Source organism: Oryzias latipes, chromosome 20, assembly GCF_053564925.1.
Source record: "Oryzias latipes strain Hd-rR chromosome 20, Olatipes_Hd-rR_3.1".
NCBI classification, from domain to species: domain Eukaryota; kingdom Metazoa; phylum Chordata; class Actinopteri; order Beloniformes; family Adrianichthyidae; genus Oryzias; species Oryzias latipes.
The window spans coordinates 16,693,790-16,714,025 of NC_136256.1; the positions used below are offsets into that span (position 1 = coordinate 16,693,790).

The 20,236-nt window shown below is 38.9% G+C and overlaps 1 protein-coding gene across 2 annotated transcripts; it reads left to right on the top strand.

The window, feature by feature from the left end:
* The first annotated feature begins 676 nt into the window (after positions 1 to 676).
* On the top strand, positions 677 to 19,141 carry zgc:101569 (enoyl-CoA hydratase EchA19). 2 transcript variants are annotated; one of them, XM_004080964.5, is made up of 7 exons: positions 679 to 979; positions 3,278 to 3,448; positions 7,107 to 7,204; positions 7,779 to 7,923; positions 15,693 to 15,842; positions 16,759 to 16,874; positions 18,172 to 19,141. In XM_004080964.5, the coding sequence occupies exons 1-7, from the start codon at positions 838 to 840 to the stop codon at positions 18,283 to 18,285; spliced, it is 936 nt and encodes a 311-aa protein (XP_004081012.1). In that variant the 5' UTR covers positions 679 to 837; the 3' UTR covers positions 18,286 to 19,141. The 2 variants fall into 2 exon arrangements, with proteins under 2 accessions (XP_020568241.1, XP_004081012.1); XM_020712582.3 differs by lacking the exon at positions 3,278 to 3,448 and having other exon boundaries at positions 677 to 979.
* Positions 19,142 to 20,236: the final 1,095 nt, after the last annotated feature.

The window sequence follows — 20,236 nt, forward strand, 5'->3', positions numbered from 1 at the left end:
TTGTCGTGGATTTATACTTGCTTAGTTGCAGGCATTAGAAAATATCTACCAACTTGATATCCATTAATAAAATAAAAACATGCATCTATTATTTTATTCCACACAACAGTAAACACTTTGTTGCCGAAGAGATTGCAATCAAATATGCTTATTTTAATGAGAAAATTCAAAAAATGATTTCCATATCTGGAAATACTACAAGTTGTTTACCTTTTATTTCCATAGGCTTAGACTTGAAAACGGGTGCGCTTGAACTGTTTCCAAGCATTTTAACCCTTGTGCTATCCTACGCACTTTAACATTGGGAGTTGGGTCATCTAGACCGACTAGGCAGTGCTCTGAACCATTTTTCTTCAATGATTTGTGATCTTCACTGGTGTCCATGGATTACATGAAATCTTTCCACCTTTATCCACCTTTGTCATGGCAGAGAGAACAAGTCAATGTAAGGGTGGGGTCATCTAAGATAGCACAAGGGTTAAGTTAAGTAATTTTTCAACCTGCTTTATGAAACGGTGTTAAAATGAAATGTTTGAGTAAATGGGCAGAAAAAACAGCAGGAAACATTTGTACTTTTAAAAAGGATGTATGTCGCCCTCTGCTGGACGTTTGCAGCTCTTACACGGTCCGATGTGTCCTAGGAACTAGGAACCATATGAGTGAAGTCTTGTTTCTTTCCGGAAGTACAAAAGCGTTGTCGTATGGCAGTCAAAGATCATTAATAAATATGATCAGTATATTTTAGTGTTTACGTTTTAAATAAAAACTAATAAAAAATACTTTATTCACATTTTGCTCACTCTGAGCTTCTCGGCTTTTTGTAGTGAAGAACTAGCAATGGCGGCTAGACATTTTCGGTCTTTTGGATTATTTGTACGTGCAGCTTTTCACGACAAAACCTCTGGTCGGACCAGGAAGACGAGCTATGCATCAGTAAAATCATACAGCGCTTCTACGGGAGGTGAAGAAGCTCAGATGGGTAAGAACGAGGAGAGCACGAGCATGTAGTAACTTTACTTTAACTCTAGAGGGCGGCAGAGTTCCTTATTTTTTGAGGACAGTTACTCCGATCATGATGATTAATCAAAGATGACAGGGACCGACAAACACCCATGGGAGTTACTGCTTTTTCAGAAACTACAATATTTATGCTTGCGGATTCAGAAAAAGTAAAAAAAAAAAGTAGCATTTCTGGAAAATTGGAATATTATGTGTTTTACTTGAAAAGACACTACAAGTTATTGTATTAAAATTAAGAGGATTTTCTGCAGTTTAATATATATTGTATTTTGGTCTTTGAAATTTTTGTCTGTCCTCTAGTTTATGCCTGATTGAAAATAATTTTTTTAATAAAAATTAAAACGCCCCCCCCCTCCCTTTTTCATGCATGATAATCAGATCCTTTTGCATTTGCAGAAGTTGAATACAGACACAAGCATGACTCGTTTTCCCTAAAAGGTGTCTCAATATTCATCAATGGATGTTGATCCATTTAGAATAACTAAGACTTGCATCAATTCCAGTCTGTCATGCAGTGTATAAACTCTAATATAGCAATAGAACCACATTGAGCCATTAGTTTCCCTAATTTAAGGTAAATAAAATCTTTCCAGTTCCAATTGAGGCTTTCCAGCTTTACAAGAGTTTAGGCTTGTTTAGTTTTTATTTCTAAAATAAAGGAGAAAAGAAAAAAAAAAACTACGTTAATATAAATCTGAGACATAGTTACAAAACCAGACACAAGTGTCATATGTATATCATAAAGAGAGAAAGATTGATCATCTTTGAGAAATTACTCAACGTAAGTTACTAAAAGGTGAACTTCATATTTAAGCTACAACGTGAAGTAAGAAAAAAAAACAAGAAAAAGGGCTTGATCTGGTCTTGATCGGTCAGATATGTTGAGGTGGAGACCATTTGGCCTGCATTCTTTGAACCATTATAATTATATTAAATGCACAAACTATTTAATGAACATTGATTGCAATGGGATGCTTTCATTTCTTCATATTTACCAGAAATGCATCTAAGTATGTTTTAGATAAATTACTTTGAATTTCATATTTGAAGACCAGAAATAAAATTAAGAAAAGTTCTGGAACAAACCTTTGGTCAACATTATTGTTTTATCTGAAATGTTACCAAATATTGATGATTAAATTCTGACTGTAAACTTCTAAATGTAAATCAAATAAACAGAAAAATAACCCAAATAGTCATCTTACTGAGAAGTATAAACCACTGTGGCTTTGATCACAGAAACAAATAAATCTGTTTTTCTTGTTTGGCCCCTTAAGGCTCTGAAGGTCAAGTAGCGTAAGGCTGATGTCACAGGTTTAAAATGGGAGTTTAGCCAATCACAATTAAGACATCATGCACATCGTTCTTAGAAAGTGCTGGGGGCTGCATTTTATTGATTTAATGCAAGCAAGCAACGGATTTAGTTTAAGATTTATTTAAAATGTAAAGATATACTCTATTTCTGGAGAGAAAGTTTTTTTTTAATCATCTTTGTTACTTTCTGGGATGTATCAGGCCACCTCAGTGACTGTAGCAGGCATGCTGCTGCAGCAGTAAAATCTCCTGATAGGGTTTTCTGGATTTGGTGGCACTTTTTGGGGCCTTTTACAGGAAGCTGATGTAGAGAGCCTGGCACTGAGGCCGAATGTTCAAAGGAAGTGTGTCCCTCAACTAAAAGCTGGAAAACAAGTCTCTGAATGAAGTTGCTACATAGACACTGTGATTTTGAGTTTCACCTTCAGCCTGGGACTTAAACGGAAAAAGACTCTATGTTGTACTTGAACTTTAAAACTTTGTTGAAATGGATGAACTTAGCTTTATGGACAGGTTACCTATAATAAAGTGATGAAATGCGTCAGCAGGAGCAAAATGCTCTGCAGAGGACGTTAAGAGGCGGTTTCTTCTCGCAGAGCTTTAATCTGGCTGTGTAATGATTTGTTTGAGGTGTAGCAGAGGACAAAGTACAGCAAAGACAAGCAGACTTTTCAGCAAATGCACCTGGTGGCTTAGTTTTTCCCCTCTCTCGGCTGCAGCTGGGTGTGGTGGATTCTTGGACTCCTTGAGATGAACCTAAACAATGGCAGGTCAGCTGCCTTCAGCCAGGCCACAACCCCAGTCAGGGTGAGACTCCAGGTCCTTGTCACACCCTACACGCCACATGTCGCACTCTCCTTCAGTTTGTCCACATGAGAGGGTTCACGTCCCGTATGTTTCTCCTGACGTGTCGTCACTAAGCGTGTCCCCTCCCTGTCATTAGCTGCAGGTCAGACTGTGGTCTCAGAGCGAAGGGGGCCAGTGGTTATTGTGGAGATAAACCGGCCAGAGGTGCGTAACGCGGTGAACCAGGAGACGGCGGGGCGTCTGCTGGAGGAGCTGCAGGCCTTCGACCGTGACCCAGACCTGAAAGTTGCCATACTGCATGGCAAAGGTAAAAGAACCGTGAGATGGACAGATGACGAGGAGATTTTTAGTATTTTCCAGGGAGGCTGCCCGACAGTCAGTGACCTGCCCATCCGCCTTTCAGTTCAAGCAGACATTTAGACAGACTGCAGAGGCTGAGGCTGGTTTCAGTCTGTCAGTTGAATGTCCAGCCGCTTGTCAGCAGCATCAGTTATTCTACTCTTGAAACTTCTAAAGCTGGGCCAACACACCCAGAACGTCAACACCTGAGCGGTTGTCACTAATATACATTAAAAAATTAACCAATTTGTTCAAGAAATGTAGCCTCTGAAATGGTTTTCATTTCTCTACTTTTAAAGAAAAATCATTTTGTGAACATTAACCCTATATATCAATTTGTATCATATTTGATACATACAGTTCTAACACCACCATCTCATTAGCATGATCAAAACTATCCTTAAAAACCCATAGGATATTATTAGTTTTCCACCCTGTAGTTCATCACCCTTCCACTAGGGGCAGTACAAGCTTATTCAAAATGGCTGCTTCCTTGAAATCTCATTAACACTGTAGTTCATCACCCTTCCACCAGGGGCAGTACAAGCTTATTCAAAATGGTAGCTTCCTTGAAATCTCATTAACACTTTTGGCGGGAAAGGTTTTGCTAATTTTGAAAACTTCATAGTGAGAATAAGTAATCTTTTCTTAATACTTTTACTAAATGCTTTGCATTAAAAGAACACAAAATTCATTCTTTATATGTTTCCAGAACAGTCATGGCAATATTTTTGCATCCTTAACTAACATTGTTGAGACCAAAAACTTGCATATCAGCACATCACAATTGAAAAACTGAAAAATAGTTTTTTTGTGGATTTTATCAAACAAAAGAAACGTCTTACTTCCAAAAACATTGTGTTTTGTGTCAGTTCTTTAGTGAAGTGGGCTTTACAGGGTTAACTCAATTTGAGATTTTTTTGTAATGTACAATTTCAAAACTGATCCCAAACAAAAATGATTCAAAAAGTACAGAATATTTGAAATCTAAAGTAAATGCCATCAAATAAAGTACTTAACTATATTGTTTAAAAAAGTTTTATTGTCATTTTTTTGTAACTTCTGTCTCTTTTTTTTCTTTCAATGTTCCTCATCTGAGTAGATTTTTCCATCGCTTCCTCTCCACAGCGCTCAGGTCCACCCGAAAGGTCGAGGACAGCAGACAAGTGCGCACATAAAAAACATACACCTGGGAGGTTTCCTGCATGTTTTACTGCTCCTAAAATTAGTCACAACACACACAGAATGATCTCTTTCCACTGGTGGAAACTGCGTCTTCAGCTCGGAAGGGTTTGGTTGCTGTATGAGGTGCAATGTGGCCTCAAAGTATACACTTTGGTAGTTCTGGGGCTGCAGCCTTTTCCGCGTTGCGGCCGGGTGATGCCTCTAATCTCTGCGGCGACTTGAAAACAGCGCGCTGGAGGATCACTTGCTTGCCTGAGACGGGTTTGCAATTAGCAGTTCCAGCAAAAGTGGCTCCTCCACTATTCCCACAGTTCCTGTAATGCCATTTTAATCATCCCTCCACGCATTCCTGTCAGCTCCGGCATAACAAGATGGCTGACCCCGGCTGGTGATTAACAGCGCTGCGAGATGACGAGCCGGGACGCCTGGTTACAAATGTAATGTTTCTGCAAACATACGGAATCCATTTTCTTCAAATTAGCGCCGAGACAATCCCTCTTTCTGCTCTCGTTTTTCAGCGTCAGCGTGTTTGCTCGAGCTTATGAAATTAAGAGTAATTGCTTTCAGCAGGTGTTGAATAAGCGGGGGACACTTTTGGACTATGTTTGGTGTGGCGGGGAGGGGGGTTCAACTCTCGGAGTGTTTTTCAGTCAGGTGCAATTTAGACGTCAGCCCAGCTGGGCCACTGTTGACACAAGTGAAGCTGAGCAGAAGGGGCTTCAGGAGACACATTTCTGACACATTTTGGGCCTTTTTCATGGGAACGAATAGACAGACTGGCAGGTCAGAGGTCAATTCAATTAGTGTTAGCCTGAAGGACGAAAGAAACGTTTAGTTTTATTGGTTTGATGTCCTTTGAAATGTTGGTAAATCTTTTTATGTTAAAACACATTGGTTTGAGCATGAAAAGTCAGAAAAATCATCTAAAAATGTTTCTGATCTTGTTCTGAGCCGCTCAACACCAATCTAATGATTGAAAAGGTTTTTTTTCTGCCGCAGTTTTCTATGAGGGGTCAAAATTCCACCTATAGGGCCATTTAAATGTTAAACAAGAGAAGATAAAAGAACAATTTCAAACATATATTTTGTGGTTCCTAATATTTAAAGAAATTTCTATAAATTATAGAATAATTTATAGAAAACAGTGGCGTTGTATGTCATGCAGTCACTACCCTCCATAGCCACCCTCCAATGAACCCCCTCTGACCTTCCCTCACTGGTTAAGGCCCTTCACCGTCCTCCTCTGCCTTTGCCACCCTGCACGTACCAAATTAATGAACCAAAAACTCACTTTTTTTTAAATGACAGCTTTTGTTTTAGATTTATTCCCATAGCAACCATTTTATGGTTTGGTTGCCTGGAGGAGACAAACAGGTCAATGTAATATTTAGAAGAATCGCCAAAAGTAAACTTTTGGATTTCCTCTGCAACTGAGGTTTTTTGTTAACCGTGCTCATATTTCAGATAAGTTCTCATTGTATGTCATATCGTATCAATTTAAGCCACATTTATTTTTTCATTATGGTAAAATGTATGTGAAAAATCAAAATCCCAAACAGGAGTTTAAATTTGTTGAAGGCACTAAAGTGATTGTTTTTTTTTAAAATTCAAGATGGCGTCTTCTTTCCAAGGACAAAGCTCAACAAAGACTTAAGTTAGCGGCACGTGTGTGAAATTTTGTGAAAATTGCTTAAACAAAAGTTTTTTTTCCATATTGTGACAAAATGTGAAAATTGCTAAATTTCATGTTTTGCCACTAAATGGCTGCTAAATGTGGCCATCCCATAATAATTTCCAAACGTTGATGGGATATACCCCAACATGTGCGTTATGACTCATTGGTCAATGTATAATTGACTTTTTTGAGCCCCATAAGAGACTTTGGCCCCCATTCATTTTTTTGACCATTTGTCCCACTGTGATGTCATCAATTCTCAAGTAATTCCAAAAAAACAAAGAACATTTAGATTAAATCTGCAAAGAAAACTCTTTCAATTATTACATTAGCCTTGTCACTTACACTTGAAATTTACACACTCAGGATTTTACCGCGTCAAAGTGTCTCCGAATGAGTTTTTTTTGCTTTGTTTTGATATAAGTGCTCTGTTTTGATCCACAGCTGTAGCTCCCGGTCGATGGGCGTAGCTGTCACACGTGCCCATCACTCAAGAGGGAAGGATTTTATGAGTCCCTGCCCGAAACTGTGACATAATGTTTGTTTTCCTCTTGAGCAATGTAGCAATTACTGGATGGATCCAGCGGAAGAGACTGTGGTTGCATTAATAGGAGCATGGTCACATGCAGGATCTCAACTCAAATTCTTTAGGAAAGAGAATCACTCGTGAACCAGTCTGTCTTTTTTTTTCTTTTCTACACATTATTTTCTCTTTCCTCTCTGAGTTTCCAGCTGCCATACTTTGTAATTTTGTGGTCTCTTCTAGGAGGAAATTTCTGTGCTGGTTATGATCTGAAAATGTTGGCCAATGAAAAAGCTGCACTGAAATTGGAGTCAGATGTCCGAAAGGATCCCGGTCCGATGGTGAGCCGCTCCTGGGTCATGTGCCTGTGTGACTGTGCATTTCTGAATGATGTCAAAGAGTTCAAGGTTCCTACAAAATATAAATAACAGGATTTTAGAGAATGTAAGAATGTAGTTATTAAGATGTAGTCCAACTTAATTTTTTTAAATTCAGAAATTTGTAGGTTGCATCCATTAAAAAAATTAGTAAAACTTTAAAAAAAGATTTTTCTTTTTTTTAAAGTTTTACTAATTTTTTGTTCCCATTTTTTTGTGCTATATTTATTAAAGGTTAATTTTGCTAAAACACATTTGTTGTGGATAGACGGTCCAGATTTATTAGTTGGGTTAATCCTTTGTACTTTTAATTATTGAAAAACATGAGAGAATTACGTCATAGTTTTAAGTCTCATCCATAAGTTGTTCAGCTATACTGCAAAATTGATGGATGTTTAATGAGCTTTTTCTTCTTCTTCACTGTATAAAAAAACCTCAAAAAGTTCTGTATAGTACTAGTTGATACAATAATATGCTACATCGTTTGTTTAGATCATTTTGTCGTTATCGACCCACTGAGGAAGCCTTATCCCTGCAGGGTCCGTCCCGTCTGCAGCTCTCCAAGCCGCTGATAGCAGCCGTCAGTGGCTTTGCGGTGGCCGGAGGCCTGGAACTGGCCCTGCTGGCAGATCTCAGGGTGATGGAGGAGAGCGCCATCATGGGGGTGTTCTGTCGCAGGTTCGGTACGTCTGGCTAACCTTTCCTGCTGCTCAGGTCAGGATTGTGGTTCTGTTGTTCAGTTTTTCCTATGATGGTCAATAACTGTCAGGAAAAGGGGTTTGGAGTGAATTCATTCATTCATTTCCAAGCAAAAGCACATTAACTGCAGACATTAACAACTTATTCTTCTCAAGTGAAACAGTTTTCCAATGATTTTTGTATCACATCTGGACATATAGACCTAATCATCTCTTTAATGAGAATTTTTTAGGATTAAAATGATCAATATTTGTTTTGTTTATAATAAAATCAATAAGCAGTCTGAAGAAGACTGTTAGAGTAACTGCAAACCATTTTCTTTCCTTTGGACTTCTTCTAGTTTTTCTTATACTATTTGTCTCCTGACAACTTAGCAATGAAAAAAAAAGTTTTACAGCATTTTTGCCATTACAGCTATTAGCAATAATGTAACTGTTTTATCTTTTACGTTTATTTAAGACCAGTTTTGTTCCTATATGGAGAGTTTTTCCTGTTGAAAAAGCTATTGTAGTCGGAGCTGCTCTGTTTCATGTTCTCAAAACCAATTTGACCACCCTTGTCAGGGCAGAAATCAGCCAAACTTAGAGGTCCCTCTTCTTGAAATAACATTATTCTTTGGCTAAAAAAAGCCTGACAAGAGCCAGTAGATTTGAAACCGTTTCATATGATAAATAATCCTCTAATGTCATTTCTGCTCCAGGATCAGGGCCAGCAACAACATAAAACAAGTTAAAGGTCCAGCTTATCTTTTATTAGATCAGAAGGAAGAACGAAGAGACAAAACTAAATGTTTTAGAGATCCACTCCAATCAAAATTGTGTTTTGGGTGTTTTTAACATTTTCTTGAGGCATTTTTTTTTCAAGATATAAGAAAATTAAGCTTAAATCGGTCATTTACTTTACACAAATCATGGTGAATTAGGAGCAGATGAAATGATACAGTTTGAAAAAGCTTGTAGCATTGAGGTGCTAAAGTCGGCAGGCCACCAGCTCTCTGCTCCGCTCCATTCTGATGCATCCATTTTTAGACAAATAGATCCGCATGTGTCTTCCTGTTCCTCCCTGAACTCACATCGGGCTCCAAACCTTTTTGATTTTGCCTAAAAATGGTAATCATAATTAAAGGACCACTAGCAACATTTTTAAAATGAATCAAAAGATGATTTAAGTGGATCTTTAGAAAAAAATAAAAATCCTCAACTGGAAAGAACAGAGGAATGTTCCATTTTTTGTTGTTTTTGAAGAGTTTTACCCATAAGGAGAGACAATTTGATTACTTTGTTTTTTGTTTACTCATTTCATGTCATTTCATGAAGTTCTAAAACTTTCAGATCCATTTTAATTTAGAAAACAGTAAAAAAAATATTACAAACACTTTTTAATTTCTTTTGTATTGTTATTTTGTTTGTTCCAGTAAAAAGGTGTTTTATTTTGAGGAACACTCAAATCCTATCCAAATTTAGTATTGAGGAGTGCTGCTGTCATAGGTTGTTCTCTTCCTGCAGTGGGACTGTTTTTAACGGCTGTCACACTAAAAGCATTAGTCATCACCTTCAATCTATCGTTATTACCCAAACAACAGCTCTTTAGTAAAATACATATTTCGGTTTGCTGTAGATTTTATTTTTGGCATCCCAGTGTGTTTTTCCCCTGAGCTAATTATATCTGTCATAGAAATAACTTTCTGGGGTTTTTTTTTCCTCCTCCAAGCATATATCATTCCCCTAGCAAATACCAGGAAGTCGTCTCTGTTTTTTATTTTTCTGCTTTGTTACTATGTTTTCTGTTATCACTCCTGCCTCCTCTTGTTTGTGTGCGAGGATGGAGTCATAGTGCGATAATGCCGGTGACCGTGACCTTTCGGCGGCGCGGCCAGGCTCTGCTGGGCAGCCTTGATAAGTAGGAGAGGAAGCAGCCAACTGCCAGGTTTCCACTGCAAGGCCGTACTGGGCTTGTATATTAGTGGTGTCACAAATCCTTTGCATGAACAGAATCATGCTGTCTTTTGCAGTTTGCTGACACTTTTTTTCTTACTCACTTGGCTTCTAAAGAGTCAACTTTCCAAAGAAATCCAGTAGCCTTTTTCTCCATTTTTTCTCTCATACAGCATTCACATTATACCATATAACTAAAACCATGGCTTAAAATACAACCATGGTATTTAAAAATACAGCTGTTGTACTATAATTTACTGGGAATAGTAAGATCTAAAGTGTAAACATGCAAAGCTTATCATCCCAGGCCTGTAATTTAACGGGAAGACATCCTGGCGGGGCCTTACGTCTCTCTGTTCGACTGAATTTCCAGTTAAATAGCAATTTTACCGTCATCATTGTGGCATTTAACTTTTGAATATCTTATAATTTTTTAACAGCATGAAACGTTATTACCAAATCTGAGTCCCTGATTGGTCAAATTATGAGCTGGTTTAACTTCTAGCGCACTTTCAATGACCACATGTTTTTTACGTAGAACCCCAAAACGGTCAATTTTCATTGGATGTTGTTGCTTGAATGCGTGTTGCTGGGGGCTATGTGAATGTATTTTTTTAATTTGTCTTTAAAACTCTTTTTTGGGGCAATGCTTGATACCTATCTTTTCAGTACAACCTCAGCTTTTTAAAAATTATATAATACAATAATTCCCCACTGAACCCGATGAACTGCCAAAAAATTCAATTCAGAGTTGTACATTTTGTCAGTTTGTTACACAAAACCCCCCCACAAACGTTTAGATCAAACAGTTTTATATTGTATAACAAAAGATCAAATGAGACAAAAAAAAGTATAAATCCAAAAGAAAAGATAAAGTGAAAACTATTCAAATATTTCTAAAGAACCAGGCGAAGCTCTACTGAGCTCCAATGTTCCAAGGTTTCATTTCAAGGATCACAATTTTGGGTCAAAACTCTTGTTATGTTTGTCATAAACCAAAACTTTTAATGCTAAAAATCTTTTTTGAAACCTTCATGTTAAATTTTGAATGAAATGAAAACTCTAATTCGGGGGGGGTGTGGGTTGATGTCAGTCCTACTTTATGATAAACAGCCATCAGTTCAGAGACTATGAGGGTTAAACAGGTTTTTCTTCAGCTCTAATTAAGCTTTTGGTTTTTCGTACAATTGATAACTATGCTAATAGATTTTAGTTGAGCTACACACTATGAGAAAAACTCACAATTTTGCGATAGTGATCAATTTTGCGATGATGATCAGTCTTGCCATATGAACAAACAGCAAAGCTACAACTAATACATTTCAACATAAGTCTAACTATTCTCTAAATGACTCAGGTCTACATAGCAGGCAGGCATCTAGCATATAGGGCCTCCATTTGACTGGTCAATGGTGTGAAGGAGTACATCCGATTAGTCAAATGTGTAAATGGGGTTTATATGATTAGTTAAATACTTCAAGCTCCATCAGATGGTTTTAGTGTGTGTGTAAACATTTATGGTCACCATTTCACATATTTTTGCGATATGTGTATCCCAATGGCTAATGTTGCGTAGACAATACATTTTCAATTCCTTTTGCAGGTCTAGTTTTTAGCTAAAGTGATTTTAGTGCGAAAAAAAAAGCATGTTTCATAAACCTGTTTATATTTACTTTAGGTCCTTAGGTGATCCATAAGTTTAAAAACAGTTTTGGATTTGGATTTATTTATCAAAATTTCAATTAATAGAAGAAAGTTGTCTCTTACATGTAAAGTACATCTGTTCTGTGGGAGCCGCAGTTTATTTAAAGATCCACTGTCTCTTAGTGATTATTTTCTTTTAATGGTTGGACTCTGTTACCATTTCTTGGGTCGGGCACAGATGGCAACAGCCGGAGGGAATCCCTGGTGGTTTTGGAGTTGAAAAACCCTCAGAGGGCTTGCGTTTCTGCTCTGATGTGGGCCATTGCGCACCACAAGGATCTGACAGTTTTCTGGCGCATGATTGGCTGCGCAAACCTGCGGCTTCCTGTCTGGGGGCCCCCTCTGCCCTGCCAGCGAGGAAATGAGAGGGAGGAGACGGTTACGTCACAGGAATCTGGTATTAGCGTCTCCTGCTTTTTTAATTCTCATAAGACATGAATAAAACAAAATAAAAATATTCTGATTTCCCCATCATTGAGTTGTGCCCCTAAACCAGGAGCAAGAAAACAAATTAAATAGGAATATTTGTCCCAAAACACAAACACAGCTACTAATTCTTCCAAGAATAAAGATCCGCTGGCTTGTTGCTGCATGTTAATGTCTGAAGTTGAGACCTTTCTTGGTTTATCTGCAGCATCCTGCCGGCTCATCCCCCTTTTCTCACTCTTGTCAACTCTCAGTCTGGGCAGCTGAACGAGTGTGACGAAAAACAGAAAGATGAAGAAAACGAAAAAAAGTCTTGAACCGAAGACAAACCACAATCCAGAAGCTGACATAAAACGGGCCAACCCAAACACCTGTTCAGTGAGTTTGAACCTAAGCGACATGTTCCAGTGATTTCTTCAGACCGGCCCTCATTTTTGAAACTGCCGACTTTTCCTCCAGAAGGAATGAACAAACTGGAAAACCGCTTAAAAAAAAACCAGAAAAAAATTCACATGCATACATGTATTTGGGCATTTTTATTGCAATGAATATCAGAGAAAACATCATTTTGCCTTTTTAGGAGCAGCTAAACCTCTAAGTTGTTTTCTGTAGCTAAAAATCTCCCTGGTGTTAAAGCAGTGGGCTAAAACATGAAGTTAATCGGGAGGCGCTCATCCCTGACCCAACCCAGCTGAGCTGGTTTCCCTCTGTTCCCAGACAGTTTTCAAAGCTTCCCACTGAATGTTTGCTCCTTTGCTTCTGTCCATTTAGTCTGGAATGATCCGGAAACTGTTAATCCAAATCAAACTTAATCGCATTACCCCCACGGGAGGCCATTGTACTGGGACCGGCTTTGATGTGGCCGGGATGCCAGCAGCACCAGGAGTCAACCAGAACACCCCGAGTGTGTCACGTTTCTCAGCATTCGGGGTCTAAAGGTAGCCACAGACGGGAAGACGCTGACAGAAGGACTTTCCTCTGCATATAAAATAAAAGATTGCTATTCAAGATAAGCTCACCAGATCATGGAGAGGGTTTTGCAGATGTGATAAGTCACTGAAAGTCATAGTTTTTAGTTTCTGATGACTCAAGAGTATTCAGTCATTTGTTGTTCTCCTGCAAACACATATCAAAGTGAAGATAAAACACAAGGACTGTTCTTCCCTGCAGGCTTCTGCTACACTTAAGTCAGATAAGCAGTGATGACCTGGTGCTGCAGGAAGAGAACCACCTTGTGTCTGGAGTTATATAACAATAGACTCTGCTGACTCATTTTGACACCAGCCCCTGTTTGGATGCTCCGTTTATCTGCTTTTCCTTTGTTTTTAAAGACTCACATCAACAAAAATGGTGTTTTTAACATGTTCTTGTGGCATTTTTCTCATGGTGGAGGTCATATGTAAAGAAAATTAAGGTTAAAATTGTGTTTCTGATTATCTCTTTATTAAAATAGTTGTGAATCAGGAGCAGATGATAAAATGCTGTTTAAAGGCCTGTAGCAGTGAAACAGGTGCTACAGTCGGCGGGCCAAAGGCTCCCTGCTCTGCTCCATTCCGATGCATCCACTTACAGACAAAAAGATTCATGTACGTCTTCATTTTCTTTGCATCTGGCTCAAAGCTGTGCAAATCGAGAACTTCCATGTTTCTCGCCATATTTTTGTTGCTCCCGTAATGTTACATCTGGATTGTGAGGGGCTGTAAACTAGTGGGACAGAGTGTAAACTAAGGGATGATGGGAAATGAGGCGGACTTACTCCGTGCCAACAGTCCCACCCACAACTTAGAGGTGAATTTCTAATGAACTATTGCTGCTTTGCAGAAATACGTCCTAGAAAACAATACAGGTTTTTGTATTTTAGCCTAAAACTGCATCATCATAATTAAAAGACCTCTAGGAACACTTTTGTAATAGATCAAAAGATGATTGAAGTGGGATTTTAAGGCTTAGAAGCTTACGGAGGCACGAGATACAGTTCCACCTTTATCTTAAACTAGAATCCCCCACAAACATCTCCTCCTCGAAAAAGCTATAAAGCCCCTTTATGACCTAGTCCGCTTTCTAAGTCGAACAATATTTCAGGAAGCTGCTGGCTTACGGTCATGTGGGACAAAGTACAGGTCTGTCAAACAGGACGTATGAAAGACGGGGTTATCAGAGGCAGAGGAGGGGGAGACGGCTGCAGCGGATAAGATGGGAGATCCTTCCGGTTACTGCTGATAGCTGTGGTGCCAACAGCAGCACTAAAGACCCAGACTGGAGGTCAACCTGTGTCTTTATCTCTTCTTCTTCTTTGAGTTGAGCCTTTTATCTCCATTCTTCACTCCAGCTTCCCTCTCCCTCCACTCAGCTTTCTCTCTATCTACCACTTCCTGTAATCAAGAGCTGGACCTGACAGGAGGATCTCCTTGTTCTAATTAAGTTGGAGGCACTGAGGATTGTGGTGTTGCTTGAATTGGTTCCCAACGGTTACGTGCAAAGACCCCGGAGACACCGAGTTTAAAAAAGAAAAGTCTGAATGTGGGATAAAGTGACAGGAGCTAATACGGTGGCCCTGAAGGACAAGCCACACTATCATGATCTTGAATATGTTGTTGCATCCAGTCGGTGGGATTTCCCCTTTAGGGCCACCGTACGAAAGTCTGTTACGTGAAGTGAAAAACTTGAGTTGGACACATGCTCCTGTTTTTATTTCTTTGAGCTTTTTTTTATAGAGGGTTGTCTTTAATCACAATCTCCCCCGTCAGATGCAGCCACTGAACCAAAGCCTCGGATTCGCCACACATTTATCACCAGTGCTATTCCAGTTGGATTCATTTAAACTACATGAAAAAAGAAGCTGGCTAGCTTCAGAATCACTTTACATCCCCCTCACTGCACAGAATAAGAAGAAGAGAACATCTGAAGGGAAAGCTGCGCGATCACTCGGGGTTATGAAAACATGTTGGACACATGTGCTCTCAATAAGCGGCGGTCAGATAGAATCAGTGACTCGGAGGTATTATGCAGTTTGGATTGTGGTGTGGAGCGGAACAGTAGGACATGTGCCAGTTACAGCTGGTGCTCTTTAGGAATTAGGAAAGGTGCCAGAGGCTCACTGTAACCTGCAGTGTACTCTTTCTCTCCCTCTCTGTCCCTTTGCAATAAAACATGAGGAAGACGAGGTTTGAGTTTCTGAAGAGAAAACTAAGTTGAGATGTGAAATTGTTGCAGAACTAATCCCATCCATCTGTCTACCAACTAGGAGTCCCTTAAAAAAAAAGCCGTTGCAGACTTTATTTAAAAATAAAAGATTTTACCTTAAAACCTTTTTTAAAAAGCTGAAACAGATTTACTTTGTTCATATACCTTCAGCTATCTTAAACCTTCCTTACAGCAGTAAATCGATCCCAAAATTTGGGAAACAAGCCCCCCCCAGCGCTGCTTAATTTAGATCACTCTTTCCTTGTTTGATGAAGTTTGAGTCTGAAGAGCCTGAATAAGTATTTTCCTTTTAACATTTGAAGTTTTCTGTTTGATCAAAAAGTGAACAACCATCCTCTTTTTCTTGATTTTTAACCAGCAAACTAAAAAAAATGACTTTTTGTTGTAGACTTCCTATTCATTTTGTTTTTCCTATCAATGCAACTTTATGTTTAAGTAAAGGCTGTGCTGCATTAGACAGTGATTAAACATGATTTGAATGTTAGGAGTTCCCCTGATTGATGGCGGCACGGTGCGGCTCCCTCGCCTCATTGGCCTATCCCGGGCGCTTGACCTGATTCTGACCGGACGACCTGTCGGAGCACAGGAGGCTCTCGCTTACGGGCTGGCCAACAGAGTTGTCCCAAGCGGCCAAGGTATTCACATTATCTCATTGTTTCATGTTTGTGTCCTTGTGCAGAAGATTAAAGGTTGCTTTAATCCTATCAAAAGAAGCTCCCAACTGTGCTCCGTTTCAAAAACAAGTAAATCTGGAGGATCTGAAAGTTATCTTTATTCGCTTTCAGGTTTGAAGCTTTTTTTTTTCTTGGTTTGTAAAAGCCAACAAGTGATGTCATGTGAGAGCTGAAGACAGGAAACAAAGAAAACCGGGAATATGATCTCAATAAATCATGTTCAAGTACGCAGAGCTGACAAAACAATGTTTTCTTTTAAAGCAGGCCGAGCCGACCACTTTAAAAAAAAGTTTGGAATCTGTTTTACATGGCACGTGATCCAAATGTCCTTCGGCGCATCTGTTGCATTTGGATTCTTCACCGCAGCGAATTTACAAGTCGTCATTAGTCACCTCCGTCTTCATCATGTAGTGGTCCCAGAATCCTAATGGAGCATTTCTGTTGTTGTAGTGATAGATGCCATGCCGTCCACTAATCCATCTGCTCTTCACGTCTCTGATCCCTGCTTAGATGCCGGAAGATGATTAGTCTAAGTGTTTTAGGAAGTTCTTCTTCCTCCTGTTGATCTCCAGCCTAATTACCCAACTGCAGTAATACGTTTAAGATCAGAGAGGAGAGGAGAAATAGCAGCAGCCGCAAATGTGGCATCAAAGTGTGCCATGGAGAATGGAGGGAGAGCTGTTTTTACACAGAAGTGATCTGGATGCTGTCCAGTCCTTTCATGTGAGTGGTGTGAAAGCTCAGCGACATTGAGGAACTGATGACTTCCTAAAGCTATAAATAGGAAATGGATGCAGCATTTCTTTAATGATGGCCAATTACTTGATAATCAACATTAGGGTAAATGTTTTTATACTGACTTTTTGCGTAAACACAGCTTTACAGGCGTCTCTGCAGTTGGCAGAGGAGATCAGCTCCTTTCCTCAGCGGTGTCTGCGGGCGGACCGCTCCTCCGCCATGCACAGCTGCTTCGATGCTTCGTCTTTCACACAGGTGCACTTCAGTTTATCCCCATTTCCTCAGACTGCAGAATATTTTAAACGTTTTACTTGTATTCCAGATTTTCATCTTGCTTTCTTTTTTATTTTTGTTTATTTTGGACAATTGATCTGAAAATTATTTTTGTCATAGTCCCTGAATTGTATTCACTACAAATGAGTTATTAAAAACTTAAAAATAATAATCTTCTGACATATTTCTTACAAATTTCACAAATTACAATAAAAACATGTTATCTAAATAATCTGATAGTTTACAAAGTAACTTAGACTTTTTTTGAATTAGAGTTATTTTTTGAAAATTTTTCAATTTTTTAGGGACAGATTATGGTGACACAAAGCAAAAAAAGTCTGTCAGTCAACAGTTTGACATCGATTTATGTTAGAGTTGTCACAATATCTAGTCAATACACACTTTATGAAAAGATCAGAATCAAGAATCATCAACACCTTTTCACAGAAATGCTTTTTAGTCAAATCCCTTGGTTTAGAGCACATTACACATCAGGAAATTACCGGTAAATCCTAATCTGATAGTCCAATGTCATCCCAATAGGTGACGTTCAGTATTTTATTCTACATTATTATAAAGGCCAAAAAGTAAACAAACAGAATCAGGAAGAATTTTAGACTCAAAAAACTTGTTCATCTCATGAGTGTTTGAGAACCTTGGCAGTTTTGGACCGCACCAGAGATGACAAGGTAGTGCCAATCTCAGTTTTTTGACACAATGGTAAAGTGCCTGCCTTAAATTTAGACAGGCATTCATCAGATGGACGGGCTGAGGATGTTATGCTAAGGCTCTATTATAAATAGCCATTTTCCTGGCAGCATTCCAAATATATTATTCCAAATGTATTCTGTCTGAATAAATGTTCTGTCTGCCGGATGTCTGTATCCAGCATGTATGAACTTTAGCACAAAGGTCAGTCTGATTCTTTGGGGAGATTTTAGGTATTTCATAAGAAATGCTGGTCCGCTTTCAGACTTTTTACATCAGGAATCCAGGTTTTCTTCTTTAGCTTTTATCTAGAAAAATCCAAAATTTTCCCTTGACATTATCATTTTTTTGAAAACTCAAACATTTAATAAAATAAAATCACTACACAACTGATCACTTTGGTCTTGTAGATGTACTATAGTAGTTTGTAAACACAAATCCTCTTTTTTTTTGCAAGAATAAATTCCACATGTTCTTGTTTTTTACTTACATGCTTTTAAATCAGAATTGTTATGTTAGTTGAACATAACTGAGCTCATTATTCGTCACTTTTGCTTCTGGTTGTTTCCAGGCCCTTCAGTATGAGTTTGATCACGGAGTTCCTGCCATCCAAGAGGAAGCCATCCGAGGAGCGATCAAGTTCACGGCAGGGGAAGGAAGAGGAGGAAAGTTCTCCTCAGATTGAGCCTAAAAAAGTTGGACATTTCAAGGGGATTTTTTTACAGATCTTTCAGCTGTCTAAAAGTGCATGATGAACAACTTTTCAAATATGTTATGAATTTAAAAAAGAGAAACTTATCAAAACAAGCTTCCCAAAGGATTCTCTTACAAATGCAGTGAACTCCGACCACAAAACCAGCCAACTTCAAAGCCACGAGGAGCTACACACCTACGGGAGCTTGTTGCTTCAACTCATCTTAAAAACCACTTGATGGTTTTCACGCCGTCTGCTGGCACTCCTGTGCATGCATGCATGTGCAAAACCAGAGCAATGTAACTACAGAAGGAAATTCAACAGGTGTAGCTATTCCTGTGGATCTAAGGCAACATTTGCATTAGAAAAATCCACACTGAAAGTACAAATGTTTGAAAATCTTGACTTATGGTGGTTTTTCTTCAGGAAAAAGAGAATGGAAGCAGTGTGGAGGAGGTGCGTGGGGGTTAACTCAGACAGACAAAAACCTCATTAAGTCTAGGAGGTGTCCCGTCTAGACAGCGTGATGACAGGACACAGAGCTTCTGTTTCATGTTTCCTCCTTTAGCTTCAGTTCACCAACACACACAGATAGACACATTTCACCTGCACTGCCTAAGGGTTGATGAATGAATGCAGAACACAACTGATTAGGGCCCCAAATATCTCATGAGCCTTTTAGATTAGAGTTTGTTTGTGGAAAAAATGCAATTTTCTTTTTTGCAGTTACATCTTCTTATTTGTTTTCAAGATCAGAACTTTTTTAACCTACACATTTTTGTTTTGTTTTAAATACAACTGTAAAGTGTATCCTTTTCTGTCAATAAATAAAAATATTTTAATGTAATTTAATTTGCACTCCCTCCTTTTACACATCCATTGGGTCACTCAGATATATTTGTCTCAAATAATAGATAAGATCGCTTCTGGACTGGGCTGGTATGTTCTGCAGCCTTAAAATATTACTTTGTTGTTGTAAGAAAAGGAAAAAAAGAAGAAGCTGGGAGTCTTGGGTGTTATTTCGTGTGGGAGCTATTCACGGGAAATGTTTGCTTGGTTGTGGTATGTGCAGCTTTGATGCGGCTTCTCACTCTTCACATGCTGATAAGACAGGCTCTGGCTGCAGGGGTAGCAGAGGCGCAGGGAGATACGGACACCTTCAGACCTTATCATCAGCACCATCACAGTCTGAAGGCACCATGAAGACAAAACACAGGGTTGGCTAAGAGAAATGATGGGAGCGAAGCAGGAGAGGGGAGGATGGATTGCAAAGAATCCTTCTGATGGTTTCTCGAGTACATTTTTGCTATTCTCTTAAATATTTGCTGACTTACAAAGCTCAAATAATCCAACTTTTAGAACAAAATATGACTCCATGATCACAATTTATGCAAATAAGGCATAGATGTGTTAAATATTAATGCTCTTGAGAGGATACATTAAGGTTTGTTACTTTATTTACCTACAATTTTTTTATCTACACATCATACATAAATTTGTTTTAGACCCTCTAAGAAAGATTTTCTGATTTTTGAGTTTACCACCCATAAGATGTTGTGTTGTTGACCCCAGCTCAACAGGCAGCAAATATACAGCTATAAAGGCAAAAAATGTTCTTAAAGTCCCACTATAATCATCTTTTGATCTATTTTGAAAGCATTCCCAGTGGTCTTTTAATTACGATTATGTCATTTTTAGCCAAAATCATAAAACTTCTCTTGCTGTCTAGGACATAGTTTCTGCAGACTGGCAGTAGTTTATTTGAAATTTGCCTCTAAGTTTCTGCTAGGACTGTAAGCATGTAGTTAGCCCACCCCTTGTTCCCATCATCCATCTGTTTACATGCTCTCCCTCTAGGTTACGGCCCTTCACACCCCAAACCGGACATTACCGGTGCAACAAACATGGCGAGCGCTATCAGAGCTATGCAGCCGTACAGTTT